Source organism: Pleurodeles waltl, chromosome 12 (assembly GCF_031143425.1).
Source record: "Pleurodeles waltl isolate 20211129_DDA chromosome 12, aPleWal1.hap1.20221129, whole genome shotgun sequence".
In the NCBI taxonomy this organism is placed as follows: Eukaryota; Metazoa; Chordata; class Amphibia; order Caudata; family Salamandridae; genus Pleurodeles; species Pleurodeles waltl.
Genome location: NC_090451.1, coordinates 355,352,778 through 355,369,153, shown reverse-complemented (window position 1 = coordinate 355,369,153; position 16,376 = coordinate 355,352,778). Strand labels below are relative to the sequence as shown.

Here is a 16,376-nt window from a genome sequence, read left to right as displayed (position 1 = left end):
GAGACTCTCAGGCACGCGTCTTGTCTACCCTTTTGCATGCCTCCCTGACCCCCCGCCTATAGATTGAGAACTGCATTCCATGGCCCTATGGCAAACTGGACTGAAATTTAGGGGTGACATCTGTGGTTCAAAGGAAGAACCTTTGAAACACCCCCAACTCCAAAAGCACATTACAGTAGAACTACTGGTGCCATACTGCAGCAGTGTAGAGATACACTTGCAGGGACGTGGGGCTGGATAACCTGGTCTGCGTGGTGCTCACTGCCAGGGGAATCTGTTGTGCACAAGGACGATTACTACCCTAAGAAGGGACCTTGCCCCCTTCCCGAATCGTGGCTGGCCTGGGCAGACTGCCTGCTGCTGTGTAGCACCCTGAAGTGTGCTCTCCAATGGCTTTTGTTGGCTTGCCCCCTGTTCTCTTGTGAAGGTCTCAGTAACTTTAATGACCTCCCATGAGGGAACCACTCAGTCTGCTTGTGACACCTGGAGAGTGATGCCCTCATAAGTGCACACATCACCTGCTGGATTCCAACTGAAAACGCGAAGTGAATGTGAAACTAAGAATTGTGCCTGAAGACCGGATTGCCTTGAGCGGAGCCCCAAAAGCATTGCCCTGTCCAAGGAGTGACCCCTGCATTGTGGGGCCTCAGCACACAAAAGCATCTTGTTGATGGTGAGTGGATTCACTGGTTGTGGGGCGCCACGCGACCTGCTTTGTCAGTCATGCTGCATCTCTCTGTGCATCACCTCGACTGCATGCTCATTGCGTGCGGTGTCCGATTCACAGGTTGCGACCCTCGGCGATGGGGGCGTAACCGTAGTAGTGCCTCATTCTACCTTGTGGGGCACTACTGAACTTGTGCCTGTGTGTGGCACCAGGACTGTCTGGTGCGACCTGTATCAATGCGAACTGGGCATTGTCTCATTTCCAGGGAGGCACCGAATTTGCATTTTTTGATTCTGTGTGATTGGAACTGCCTGGTGCAACTCATATCAACGTGCATCAGGCATTGTACCTCACTTCTCAGCAGGCACAGGATTAGTAACTTAATTGTAATTGATCGGAATTGTCTGGTGTAAACCATATCAACGAGCACTGGGTGATGTGCCTCATTTCCAGGGAAGCACGGAATTTGCAACTCATCGTTGTGTGAAGCTGGAACTGTCTGGTGCTATTCATAGCATTGCACACCAGACGATGTACCAGGATTGCCTGGGTACAACTCTGATCAACGTACACCTGACGGGGCGCCTTTACCTTCAGAGAAGCTCCCCTGCAATATGTAGGAAAGTCACTATTTTTGGCATGTTTACCCCCCACTCCCCCCCCCCCCCCCCCAAACCAAACACACACTTTTCGCCTGCTATCCGTGTGCTTAGACTGCTTTCACTGGGATCCTGCTAACCAGGACCCCAATGATTGTGCTCTCTCTCTCCAAATTTGGTTGCCTAGGACTTTTGTGCACTCCACAATTGGCATACTGGTGTCCCTTTATGAGTCTCTAGTATATGGTACTTGGGAACCCAGGGCATTGGGACACTAGGGGTCCCCCGTGGGCTGCAGCATGAATTGTGCCACCCATGGGAGCCCATGCAAAATGTGTCTGAAGGCCTCCATTGCAGTCTGTGTAAAAAGGTGCATGGACCACAGGTCACTGTAAGTCACCACTATGGTCTGCCCTCCTAGCAAAGAGGGCAGGGGCCAGGCCCCTGTGTGTGAGAGCATTCCTGCATGAGCAGAGGTGCCCTTACGAACCCCAGGTCCCTTGCACTGGACTTTGTAAGTTCGGGGAAGCCATTTTACCCATGTACATGACTGAGGTCACTACCTGTGTCCAGATGCATAATGGTAACTCCGAACCTGGGCAAATTTGGTATCAAATATGTTGGAACCATACCCCAGTACTGTTGCCAGTATTGGCTGCCTGATTCCATGCAGTCTGGGGGCTGCTTAGAGGACCCCCCAGTATCGCTCCTACTGGTTTTCTAGGGTTTTCTGGGGAACCTGCGCTACCACCACCCCTCATATAGGTTTCTGCCCTCGTGCTGCTTGACCAGCTCAAGCAGGGGAAGGCAGAACAAAGGATTTCCTGTGGGAGAGGGAGGCAACACCCTCTCCCTTGGAAATAGGTGTTACAAGGATTGGGAGATGTAGGCTCCCCAAGCCACTGATCTGCTTTGAGGGGGACATTTGGTGCCCTCCTTTCATAAACAGGTTTGCACCAGTCCAGGGACCCCTGGTTGCCACTCTGGCACGACACTGGACAAAGTAGAGTGACCACTCCCCTGTCCATTACCACCCCATGGGAGGTGCCCAGTACTCCTTCAGGTGACCACTCAATTCTGCTGTCTTGAAACCAAGATGTGCTTTGGGCCCTTGGAGCATCTCAGTGGCCAGGTCAGGCAGGTGACATTAGAGACCTCTCCTGATAAGTGGTCACCATGCAAGGTGACCAAACCACCTTTTTAGGGCTATTTCAGGACTCCCTTGCAGGTGGGTCCCCAGAATCAACGTGCAAGATTCCACAAGGACTTACATACATGGTTTACTTCTGCTCATGGCCACTGGAACCCCAACTGGAAACGTCTGGATCAGACAAGACTACAACTCCTGAGATTACCTCCCCTTGCAACTTTGTTTCTCCGGCTCCTTCCAGCAACTGCAACATTTCTCCGGCTGTGCATCCTCTGGGGTCGGCAGGACTTCAGTTGCACTAGGAAACCAGAAGGAATCTCTCTTGGAGTGAAGGAAGTCACTCCCCTGCTTCTGCAGACACCTACAGTAATGACGACCGGCTGCATGAATCTGCTCTCCTCTGGAACCGTGTGGATCCTGCATCACAGGTGGTGGTCTGGAGTGGTCCCCTTGGTCCTCTCTGCCAGCTGTTCAACTTGGGAGACTGTGAGCCCTTGACTCTCCATGCAGGTCAGTAACCCTGTGCACTGCGACTCTTGAGCAACCAAGGCTTGTTGACTCCTGCTCCATGGGGATCTTCAGGCTCTGAGTAACCACAGCCTCCAGCACTTTATCCTGCCAAGGACAGTTTCCTCTCTGCTGCTCCAGTGATGTGGGACTCCTCTCTAGGTGTGCTGATTTTGCCTTGCTGCAACTTACTGTGCCTGCTGCCAGTGGGTTTCCTTGGGGGGGCAGGTGCTTTGCTGGCTCTCCCAACTGCTGAAGGTTAGCCCGGACTCCCCTCCAAGGATCATGTCCCCTGGACCTTGCTGGTCCTCTTCAGCCTTGCAACTCTTCTTTTGCTTTTTCTTGCATTTGCCAAGGGTTGTGGGTGGATCTCCTAAACCACTGACCATCCTTGACCCGACGACCAACGTGGAACACTATCTGCACCGCTCCAAGGACTACTCTGCTGTCCCTGGGCTCCACAGCTGGTCTTCTTTCCCCATCGACCTGGAACCTTATCCACAGAAGGGTGAATAGTGACTCCTGCCCCGACTGGACACCATCATGGAATGGACTCTGTCCCCTTCTTTTGCAGGTCCTCAACTTCCAGAATCCATCTTTGGTTTCCTCTGGTCTGGTCCTGTTCTTGCACAATCCATTTTCTAACTCTACTTGTTAGTCCTAGGGGAAGACCAGGTATTTACCTCTGCTCTCCTAGTCCCTGGGGGTCACTCAGGTACTCACCTCTTGGGTCCTTAATTCTTTCAGCTCTCCTCCAACTACTCAATTCTTTTGGGTGGGGGAACTCACTTCACATTCCACCATTTTAGTATATGGTTTGGCCCTCCCCTGGGGCCATCACTACTTTCTACGTTTCTTGCCAATGCTTGTTTTTATATGCTAATTCCCGATTGCTATTGTGTGTGTGTGTGTGTGTGTGTGTATCTATGAGTATGTATGTATGTGTATATATATGTATGTATGTGTATATATATATATGTATGTGTATATATATATATATGTATGTGTATGTATGTGTATATATATATGTGTATGTATGTATGTGTGTGTGTGTGTGTGTATATATATATAGTATACTTACCTCAAGTTAGGGGGACTGACCATAAGTAATCTAGTGTGATGTTACTGTATTAAGGTTCCTTTATTTTTGTAGCACTGTGTGGTTCCTTTCATGTGTGATAAGTTGCTGTGTGGCTATTGGGGTATTGCATAAGCTTTTCATGTCTTGGCTGCTCATCTACAGCTACCTCTAGAGAACCCTGGCTTCCTAGGCACTGCCTACATTCACTTATAGGGGTTGTCTGGACATGTTATAAGGGGCCAACACCATAGGTGTCCACCACACACCGGGCCAGCTTCCTACTCTACATTCCCATCTTCATCTATTATTCCTTTTGGGCCCTTCTGAGAGGCGAACTACCTGCCCTCTGCTTACTCGGCCCCAACAACAGCATGTGCCCAGTAGTATTGACCGGGCCTGGGTGTCGAGAGTAATTGACTGGGCTGGAGGAACACTTTCAAGAGCAATCGGAAACATGTGACCCCTTTGTTCCTCCCCTGGTGCTTCGCAGAACTGGTTGTCGCTGAAAGGCATGTTATGGAATCCTTTAATTGAACAAACTAGTTCCCTCTGCCACTTCTGCTACGGATCCTGTGGGTTAAGTCCTGAGTGGTGGCCAACCTCCTTTTGTTTGTCAGCTGCCTCCTAATCAGTCCTGCTACTTACTTCCCACCTTATTCCATGGGACCATATCTAAGTGTGACTGTCAGAGAGTTTGGGGAGGGTGGAATCTTTCTATTTGTGGGTGTGGGGTAGTCAGGGTGAGACAGATGGTGGAGGAGGGTTCGGGGCGGGGGCTCTCCATTGTGCTACCAGTTGTCCTGCCAGATACAAGTTGCACCGCATTAAGGTGTTGCATGAATGGGTGGGTGTAAGTATGCTGCATACAGACCTGTGTGATATCCATAGCTCCGCATATTGCTGCTGAGTGAATGTGTGCTTGTGGGAGTGCCTGCATGAAGACTGCCTGCTAGTGATTACATTGACCGGCAGTACTGCTTCACATGTTGATTTTTTTGCCACGTGAATAGTATGCTTGACATTGGTTCTACCCATTCGACCTTGGCCCACAGTGCTGTCAAGTTGTAGTTAGTTGTGTGAGTTAACAGAACAAGACTCGAAACTAAAAGCTAGTCATGAAATGAAAGCACAGAGCACCCTTTTGTGTTACCTTTCTACACCTGGGAAGCAGCCTCCTGAAAACTCTTTAGCCGGTGGCACTTTATTTACCTCCATGATCTTCCCAATGTCCCTTTTATTTAGTGCGAGTAAGGAATGATCCAATGTAGAAAGTACACCCGATTACTAACAACCATACTTAGTACCCTATAGGCCAGTGAACCACAGAGCACTGTGCGCACTATGCCCATGTGTGCTGCTTTGTTGAAATCTATGCTCTCTATGTCCTGTACACATCTAAAGTGATGGTTATGTTGGCAGTGTTGTATGTCATGTCCCACGTGCATTCTTGAGAGTGGCATGGTGGGAAACAATTACATAGCTGAATAAAACTTACTTGCAGTGTTTCCTGGTTTTAGAGCTCAACAGTAGCAGACCCACCCCAAAAAAAAAACAACCTAACAATTGTTCATGGAGGGGGCGTGGCCATGCAAGATTGCGGGCGGGACGCGCTCCGAGTGAGTTTCCGCTCCCCAGCCTAATCCTAGATTTATCCTGGGGTGCCTGTGATTGTAGATTTCCTCCCCACGACTGGGAAAGGTGTCAGGACCTTGCGGATGCTCTTTGGTGGCTGGTTAGGGGCTTTGATCTGCGGTTTGTGTGCCGAACAAATTGGCCGGAAGTTGCTGGGCCACGGGAGAAGGAGGTGTGCGTGCGGCAGCCCCATCAGGCGTGCCGCTCTTGAACCGGCATGGTGGGGGTGATTGCCCCTCCCCCCAGTGGAGGAATCCCAGATGGGCTTGCCTGATGGGATTGCGGTGCCACAGGGTGGGCGGATCTGGCTGCTGAGGTGCTGCGGCCTGGCGTTGGAGTAGGCCTGTGGAGTCCAGCACCTGCAGAGGGCCGTGACTGGACCTACCTGTCAGTTCTGGTGCATGGTGAGGAGAGGGGGCCTGGCAACAAACTTTGGATCTGCTGAGTGGGGGCAGTGAAGGAGGAGCTTGTAGCTCCTGGACAATCTGTGGTGCTGCCGGCATAGTTGGGCTTCGGACTCTGAAAAGTGGTGACTTGGCTGGCCAGTGAAGGGCTTGTATCCCAGGTGTGGGCCTGCCTGGTACAGCTGCATGGGACATGCTGCTTGGGACTCCAGGGGTAGAACGCACGCACTGACCCCAGGGCTGCCTATCTATGATAACATGTGGCTGGCGCGGTGCACAGCCTAGCGACTACTCCTGCTACTTTGAGTGGTGCTGCGTTTGTCAGTTGCTTCTGCTCCCCGTCTGGGTTACTTGTGCAGATGCTGTGTGGTCCCTTGCCGGCTGAGGTATGGGACGGCACCAACAGTCGGCGGCATTGCAGGGGAATACCATTGAACAGTACACCACACCGGTGCCGCTGCCGCAGTGCCAGACACAATCTGTGGGGCCTGAGGATTCTCTGGGTGCACCTGTGACCACTGGTGAGCCTTCGCTGGCGTAGCTTCTTGCAGCTATGCAGGGCTCTAGGGTGACCCTCGATGGAAAAATAGTGACTGTGGCAGTGGAGTTCAGTCTCCTTCGGGTGGATCCCAGGAAGGTCTTTGAGAAGGTCAAGGTAGCAGAGGGTATGCTATCCAAATGGCAGGGAGTATACATGTCCCTCTAAGACACACAACACACATAATAGGCTTCATTGGTTTCTCTTGGGTTGCCTGGACTCCTCACAGATTATGGATGTTTGTCATCTGGACAGGTATCTATCTGATCATGCACCTGTGATGATGCAGCTGCGGTGGGGATCTGATAATACTGAGCTAACACGTAGTTGGAGGATGCCTGTGGGCTTTCTGGAAGACACTGAGTGTCGTGATAAGGTTGCAGTGGTTATCAAGGACTATTTGGACCTAAATTGGTCCACTACGGACTCTAGAGGTACGGAATGGGAAGCATTGAAGGCAGTTGTGAGGGGGTGTGCATTGGTACCGCATGTGGGGTGCGTAAACAAATGGAGCAAGAACTTACTGAGTGAGGGGACAAGTTGGCGGAGTTGCAGTGTCAGACACCACTTACACATGAGGCTGAGAGGGAACAGCTTTGGCTGTACAAAATGGTGAATAACTATTGGGACACATTAAGCAAGGTAACACTTTGAGCATATAGACAGCACTTGCATAGGTAAGGAGGAATAATCAGGCTAATTATCGGCGTGGATCCTAAAAAGAGAAGTGGAGAATCCCCCCCCCCCCGGAATTGGATATTAGGAATCCCTAAGATTAGATGGTTACCAAGTGCAAGGATTTACTTAGGGTATTGGTGGAGTATCTGCAGAGAGTATCACAGGCTGGTGCGGTAATCCCAGAGGAGTTGGCAGGATTTCTACAGCTCATGCGGCTGCCGCACTTGGAGCTGGAATGTAGGGAGGCTCTAGAGAAAGCAATAACAGTAGAGGAGGTGAGCGAGGCGGTGGAGACGATGAAAATCTAAGACGCCGGGGTGACTGGTTCCCGATTGAGCTATATCAGTCATTCCCCCTACTTCTGTGGGAGAAATTGTTGGCGGTGTTCAAAGAGACGCAACAGCGTGGCATCCTGCCCGAAACCATGCACCAGTGCATTGTTTGTTTGATGCTTAAACCTGGGGGGATCCTGGTGATCCCTCCTCCTACAGCCTGCTTACTATGTTGAATAGTGATGTGAAGATTCTTTGCAAAATATTGGCCACCAGGCTTCGAGGAGTGATTCGGAGCTTGGTGCATGAAGATCAATGTAGTTTCATTCTGGGTCGTAGCACAACCTATAATTTACTTCGCTTGGCACATGTGCTGCATGAGACTCTGGGTGGGAAAGATGAGCTAACTCTGGTATCATTGGACCTGGAGAAGGCCTTTGACATGATGGAATGGGGCTATCTGCTAGCTATGCTGCAGGGTCTGGGGTTTGGCCCACAATTTTGTGCGTGGGTGCAGCTGCTATATGCTGCCCCCGTTGTGCGTGTTTGAGTGTGGGGGGAGAGCGCTCAGAAGCCTGGGAGATTGACAGGGGAATGAGGCAGGGCAGTCCCTTTCTCTGCTTCTTTTTGCATGAGCTGTGGAGCCACGTTGCTATTTGGATCTGGGAGGAGCTGGAGCCCTGGGGTATACGAGTGGGGCAGGCCACACATAGTGTCTCTCTATATGCAGATGATACGCTGGTGTATTTTTGTGAACCCGGTGTTTCGGTGCTTCAATCAGTCAATTAATCAAGGATTTATAGAGCGCACTAATCACCTGTTAGGGTTTCAAGGCTTAGGGGGGGAGCTACTTGTCGTTTGCACTGTTGCAGCTGTTGGAGGCTTTTGGAACTGTGTCCAGTCTTTGAGTGAATAGGAAGAAGTCACTCCTGTACCCGTTGGGTTCTCTCTGTGGTGCCCCCCAGGAGGGGCTACTCAGGGTTGGGCTCTGATGGGAGCTTGAAAGCTTTAGATATCTGGGTATTTGGGTAACTCAAACTGTGACAGCCCATGAAAAACACAGTGTGGAAGGAGTAGTGTCCAGACTTGAGCGTTCAGTACTATTCTGGAAGACTACCTCTCTGTCATGGGGAGAGCGGCTGTAGCCAAGATGGTATTTTTGCCAAGGTGTCTTTATCTGGTTCAGAACTCACTGTTCCGCTGCCTGCTCAACTTTTTAATCGACTGGACAGCTTTCTGATTTCGTTGCTGTGGGCTGGGCTGCATAGTAGGGTGGCATTGTCGACAATGCAGAGGAAATTGGAGGAGGTAGGATTGGCAATCCCTAACATTAGATATTACTACTATGCAGCGCACCTACAGCATGTTGCAAAGTGGATGAATGACTCGGACAACTGGGAGAAGAAATTGTTTGTAGGATTGTTGGGTGGGAAGACGCTAGTGACTCTACAGATGTCGGGTGGCCAGTCTGAAGCAGATGTACCATATCTGATTAGAACTACTGCCTGGATATGGGAGCAGGTAGTCAAGAAGGTTCTCAAATGTGCCCAGTTTGCTAGAGAGTTAAAGATCTGGGATTTAGCCCCCTTCAGGGATATAGATACCCTAATGTCAATGGAAGGCTGGAGATGGGGAAGATATGAAGTGGTCGGAGACTTATACCCCAATGGAGAGGTTATCTCATTCCCGGATGCTAGGGATACGTTTGGACTGGGCCCAGGTCAGTTCTTGCAATATGCCAAAATGGAGTGTAGCTAAGGAGATCTGATGTGGGTTTCCGCTGGCCCCTAAGGCATCGTCTGTGTTGATTGGACTATTGAATTGGGGCGATGAGACCCATCTGAGTACTTTATAAGGCCCTTCGGGAGGATTAACCGGGTCCTACGAGTGTTGCGCGCCGGGCATGGGAGCGTGATTTTGGAGAATCTCTGGAGGATGCGGACTGGGCAGTGGCATTATTGCTAGTGTGTGCGGTGTCCTGCAGTCACAGGTTCAAACTATTACATTTTAACTTTGTGCACAGAACGTACATCACACCTGCTGGGCTCAATAAGATTGACCCAACAAGGGGGGGGAGTTGTCCTATGTGTGGCCTGTTGGATGCTTCTTTTCTTCTTTGGTCTGGTCCTGTCAGATGGTGCACCAATTCTGGCAGTAGGTAGGGTGGAGGAGGTAACGGGACAAGGGCTAGATGTATTGCCTGTGACATGCCTTCTAGGAGTGGTGAGGAGGCCACAGGGTAGGAATATCCCATACAAACTCACACAACTGGCCTTAGTGTTGGCCAAACGCAGATTGGCCATTGGTTGGAAGAGCTCCTAGTGCCCTTCAGACTCTTGCTGGATTCGAGACTTTGTGGAATGGGGTTATGCCGAAGAACAACATTTGCACATGTCGCGGAAGGGGGAGAGGGCACTTACGGATGTGAATGCACGCGGGACATTACTGGATCTGTTCTCCGGTGGGGAGGAGTTAAGTACAGAGGGGAGCACGGATGAGGATGACTGATGGAATGCTCTTTGTCTTATTTAACCCCTTCTGTGCCAGGGACGTACTGGTTACGTCCACCGGCACAGTGCTCCTGTGCTGAGGACGTAACCATTACGTCCTCGGCGCTCCCTCTGTGGGCTTCATCAGAGGCCACTTCCCCATCTTCCAGCGCAATCGGAAGAGAAATGCTTTGCACTTCTCTTCCGATCATGTGATGGGGTCCTGAGAGGCTTGAAAGGGAAGGAAGGGAATTTCCTTCCCTTTGAAGTCTTGAGTATTTCAGAAGCCGGATCGTAAAGCAATCAAGGCCTTTTATGCCCCCCCCGCCTATTGTTATTAGGCAGATCTGCCCTCAGGGAGTGCAGAAACCACTAGACACCAGGGATCATTTTATTTTTTACTTTTTGTTTTTTTAGAGTTTGGGAGCGACCCCTTAGGCAAGGGTCATACCCCAGGGGGCAAATTGTATTTGGACCATTTCTGCCCCCCCTTGGAGCAGATTGGCCGATTTTTGTTAGGCCAATCTGCCCCCAAAGGGGGCAGATACCACTAGATACTGGGGATTTCTTTTTTTTGCACCACTTTCACGCAAGGGGAGCGACCCCTTAGGCAAGCGTCGCTCCCTGCGGGGAGGGGGGGGGGGATTATTTTAGGCCATTTCTGCCCCCCAGGGCAGATCGGCCTATTCTTCTTAGGCTGATCTGCCCTCAGGCGGGGCAGAAACCTATAGGCGCCAGGGATCTTTTTTTTTTGTTTTTGTGTTTTTTAGAGGTGGGGCATGCCCCCTTAGGCAAGGGTCGCTCCCCTGGGGGGCAAATTGTATTTAGACCATTTCTGTCCCCCTTGGGGGCAGATAAGCCGATTTTTTTTGGGGGGGGGAGAGAAACCACTAGGCACAGTTTATTTTTTGTATTTTTTTTTTGCGGCCATTTCACGCAAGGGGAGTGACCCGTTAGGCGCAAATAAACCTCTAGGCACCAGAGATCGTTTTTGTTTTGTTATTTAGTGGTGGGGAGCGACCCGGAGAAAGGGGGGGGGGGCTATTTTTGCCCATTTCTGCTCCCGTTGGGGGCAGATCAGCGTATTTCTATTAGGCCGAGCTGCCCCGGGGGGAAGAGGGGGGGCAGAAAACACTTAGGCACCGAGGATTGGTGTGTGTAGGTGTGTTCTTTCTTTGGGGGGGCAGCCCCTTGGGTAAGGGTCGCTCCCCATGGGGGCATATTCCTGCTGGCCATATCTGCCCCCCTTGGGGGCAGATTGGCCTATTTTTGGAAGGCACATCTGCCCACCAGGGAATTTTTCTTTTTTTTTTTTTTTTTTTTTTTTTACAAAATAAGAGGGTGTGGGGTATGGCCATACCCCAACCCCAAATAAATGGGGCCAAAGCTGTTCTTGCCCACCAGTGGGCAGATGAGGCAATTACCGCTGATTTACACCCCAGCAGGGCAGAAAGTCTACTAGATGCCAGGGAATTAAAAAACAAACAAAAAAAGTGGGGTGGTGGCTACCAACCAGTATGGGCCTGGTTAACCAGTATGGGCCTGGTTATGCCCCCACCCCAACTGAAGGGGGTAACAGTCTTTCAGCTCTCCCCCACAGTCTAAAACATCTTACCCAACAGCAAGCAAGAAGACATTTGATTATTTGGGGTTTTGGTATTACATTTGGGCCATGAGAGTTTGGCTAACTCTTAAAATTGTCCCACTTGGAGTGGTGAGGCCTGCACTTTTTTGACTTTGGGATGCTGCCATGTAGAAAAATCCACAAGACCTAGACACATCTGAAAACTAAACATCTGGGTGATTCCAGGGTGGTGTGTTTCACATGCACCCGCACCATTTTCTTACCCACAATGCCCTGCAAACCTCCAACTTTGCTGGAAATCACACATTTTCCCCACATTTTTGCGATGGAACCTTCCAGAATTTGCAGGAATCCACAAAATTCCTACCACCCAGCATTGTCTCATCTATACCGATAAAAATTCTGCTGCACTTAGCCTAAAAATTTTTTTTTTTTTTCTCAAACTACCCTTTTGGACCAGCTTTGGTTTCCCCTCAATTTCAACATGTTTTGGCTCTTCCCTGTCACAAGCACTTGACCCACCTACACAGATGATGTATCATTTTTACCAGGAGACTGAGGGGAACTTTGGGTGGTTATGAAATTTGAAAACATTGGGGATCCACGCAAGTCACACCTCACTGGACTCCCTCGGGTGTCTAGTTTTCAGAAATGTCTGGGTTTGGTAGGTTTCCCAAGGTGGCTGCTGAGCCCAGGACCAAACACGCAGGTGCCCCCTACCCCCCAGCAAAAGCTGGTAGTTTTGTATTTGATAATTTTGATGTGTCCAGATAGTGTTTTGGGGTATTCCCTTTCGCAGGCAGTAGGGCTACCCTCAAAAGTGAGGTACCATTTTTACCAGGAGACTTGGGGGGAATGCTGGGTGGGAGGAAATTTGTGGCTCCTCTCTGATTCCAGAACTTTCTGTCACCGAAATGAGAGGGAAACAGTGTTTTTTTGGCACAATTTTGAGGTTTGCAAAGGATTCTGGGTAACAGAACCTGGTCCGAGCCCCACAAGTCACCCCATCTTGGATTCCCCTAGGTGTCTAGTTTTAAAAAACTGTACAGGTTTGCTAGGTTTCCCTAGGTGCCGGCTGAACTAGAGGCCAAAATCCACAGGTAGGCACTCTGCAAAAAACACCTCTGTTTTCTTTAGGAAAATGTGGTGTGTCCACATTGTGTTTTAGGGCATTTCCTTTTGCGGGCGCTAGGCCTACCCACACAAGTGAGATACCATTTTTATCGGGAGACTTGGGGGGACACAGAATAGCAAAACAAGTGTTATTGCCCCTTGTCTTTCTCTACACTTTTTCCTTCCAAATGTAAGAGATTGTGTAAAAAAGAGGTCTATTTGAGAAATGCCCTGTAATTCACATGCTAGTATGGGCACCCCGGAATTCAGAGATGTGCAAATAACCACTGCTTCTCAACACCTTATCTTGTGGCCATTTTGGAAATATAAAGGTTTTCTTGATAACTATTTTTCACTTTTTTATATTTCAGCAAATGAATTGCTGTATACCCAGTATAGAATGAAAACCCATTGCAAGGTGCAGCTCATTTGTTGGTTCTGGGTACGTAGGGTTCTTGATGAACCTACAAAGCTCTATATATCCCCGCAACCAGAAGAGTCCCGCTTACGTAACGGTACATTGCTTTAAAAAATCTGACATCGCAGGAAAAAGTTAGAGTAAAATGTGGAGAAAAATTGCTGGGTTTTTTCACCTCAATTTCAATATTCTTTTATTTCAGCTGTTATTTTCAGTAGGAAACACTTGTAGGATCTACACAAATGACCCCTTGCTGAATTCAGAATTTTTTCTACATTTCAGAAAGGTTTAGCTTTCTGAGATCCAGCATTGGTTTCTCACCCATTTGTCACTAACTGGAAGGAGGCTGAAAGCACAAAAAAAGTAAAAATGGGGTATGTCCCAGTAAAATGTCAAAATTGTGTTTTCTAATTCAAGTCTGCCTGTTCCTGAAAGCTGGGAAGATGGTGATTTTACCACCGCAAACCCTTTGTTGATTCCATTTTCAGGGGAAAAACACAAGCCTTCTTCTGCAGCCCTTTTTCCCATTTTTTTAATTTTTTTAAAACAAAGTTTTTGTTGTATTTTGACTAATTTCTTGGTCTCCTTCATGGAAACACACAAAGTCTGGGTACCTCTAGAATCCCTAGGATGTTGGAAAAAAGGACGTAAATTTGGCATGGGTAGCTTATGTGGAGAAAAAGTTATGAGGGCCTATGCGCGAACTGCCCCAAATAGCCAAAAAAAAGGCTCGGCACAAGAGGGGAAAAGCCCTGGCTGCAAAGGGGTTAAAGGAGTGACGACCAACAGTGGTGAGGTTGTGTCTACATGATTCTTACGACATGTAAGATTTGGTCTCAGGTAGATCTTTCTTGGGTGGACGGGTGCAGTGTAATTTCTATTGCAGTGGGTATTACAGATTCTTATTCATGACTGTGTCTGCCTCGTCCTATGGGAATCTGATTAACAGGTACATAAAATAAAGATTCTATTATCCTTTGAATGGATACGCACTGCACTGTAACGTTTTTGATGGTTATGTTTCTTAAAATCGATAAAAACAGAGTTAAAAAAAATAATTAAAAATTGTTCAAGGATAAACATGTGGAAGGCCAAAGAGGAGAGCAGCATTTCTGAACTTAGAGTTCACTGCTAAAACACTATGTTGAATTTGAAGTTTAAAATGACCATATGTAACAAACAAAAATGTAAGTACAGCAAGCCTCTTTGAGCATCCTTATAATTGCCTCCCTGGTAATATTAGGCTGCATTGTGCTTCACTGAAAGCAATATTTTGTAACATCAAGAAACTACCATAAAATGGCAAATCGAGCACGGTACTTGAAATTCTGTTAACCTATATGTGAATAAAAATTCAAGAAGGGCTTCAGCAAAAAAGCAAGCCTTTTGGTTTCCTCGTAGTATTAAGTTTAAGTGCCAATAGTTAACAAGCATATTTTTAAACAACTTATGACGTAGTTCTGTAACACCTTTAAATACGAATAAATTGTGTTTTATTTTTCAACATTATTTCTAATTGTTGCTCAAATTTGTTATATTTGTTTGCATATATGTGTCTCTAAATATTTTTTCAGTGTCTAAACACACAGAGGTGAAGTTATGCTCAATGGAGGAAAATAAACACAGCGTCTATCTCTATGTAACAACACCGGATGTAACGGTGAGTTTATAAAATTATTATATTAACTTAAGAGTACAACTTATATTGTTAAACGGCCCTTTTTTCCATTGTAATTAAGGAACGTTTCTTTTAAAGACCCACAATCATTTCCAGAATAGAAGCTCAATTTGTTTAAGTGACTCAGAGGAGAGGGCCAGCCAGAAAATAATAGTTTTCTAGTTGGGTGGACTGTTAGTCTTTTCACTACTTCCCATATTTAATGGAAGGTGAAAGTAAGCTTTTTGCATTTCTAATATGCCCAAAAGCACATATCTGTTTGGTCACAGCTGAACTGCAAGGCACAACCAGTCCTAGAGAACCTATTGGGCAGTCCATAGTGCCATAAAACCAACCACTTTAATGCTGTTGGGCAGTGGCAGTCTCTGCTAACGGCAATAACCGAAACAACTTTTAATTGGACAGTGGTGTCCATAACATTCATCCTCGTATGTCAGTGATGTACAAGTATGCATCTAAATATGGTCATGAGTGCCTATCAAATAAAACCCATGTTATACACCAGCATAATGCAGTGGCTGAAAATATATTTACATAGAAACTGAAGAGTAGCACTAATCATTCTGTGATCAAACAGTTACTTAAAGTTGGTAACATTAACTTTCAGTTCTGTGTGATTAATTTGGCTCTGTAGTAGAGCTTTTCTGTTTCTCTGTATAAAGTGTGTTCAATTGATATTAAATAAATAAATAAATATTTTAGGCTGTATCATGGCGTAGAAGTCAGCAGTGTTCAGGTAGTTTAATTTGTTTTGTCATACTAAAAGAAAACTAGGCAAATGTGGTAATGATGTTGCACATCCTCACCCATGAAATATTGTCTAATTTAATCAAATATTGGTGCTCATACAATATAGACATCCATTGTCATGTCACTAAGCAAGGTACCATACTGTATATGGCAACTACTGCATTCATCTATCGAACATAAACATTGGAGCACACTCATACATGTAAAGCCATATTGTAGTATGGCCAGTTAACATGTTTTTTGCCAGCAGTCAAGCAAAAGTCCTTATTTTTTTTAACAACACGGAGTACTCATACAATGGTTAAGGGACGCATTAATAGAATACAATATATATGAATACTATTGTACTGGCATAGTAATTGTGTTCTTCTCCCCCCCCTTTTTAATCTGTTATTGTCAGTACATGATCTGCCTTAAATTCCAGTGTTGGGCAAAACATGTCAGCTGAATCATCTGTATTTTGTATGGCTGAATCATCATGATCATTCTTTATTTGGTATAGCACATAAAACCATAAAAGACTGCAGCAGTATAAATACATCATTGATGTTGCATAACAATCATCTGTAGGCTATATGATGGCATGAGATTAAACAAATCACTCACAACTTCATATGAGTTTTGGACTTCTGGCATGAAGAGGAGAAAATAAGGACTTTTGTTGAACTGCTGGCAAAAAACGTTAACTAGACATAGTACTACGTCTTTACATGTTTGAGACTTTTCCAATATTTGTTTGAAGAGCTGAAGTTTGTACTGTGTTTCTTTTGGGGGTGGGCGATAAATTCCACTTCACAGACGGAGTTTTGGGAGAT

The 16,376-nt window shown here is 47.3% G+C and overlaps 1 protein-coding gene across 1 annotated transcript in view; it reads left to right on the top strand.

The window, feature by feature from the left end:
• Window positions 1-16,376, top strand: part of LOC138267129 (putative ATP-dependent RNA helicase TDRD12) — a 924,858-nt gene that overhangs the window by 282,429 nt on the left and 626,053 nt on the right. The window contains exon 7 of the mRNA XM_069215983.1: window positions 14,708-14,793. Coding sequence (XP_069072084.1) covers window positions 14,708-14,793 — 86 coding nt within the window. The remainder of the gene's footprint in view (window positions 1-14,707; window positions 14,794-16,376) is intronic.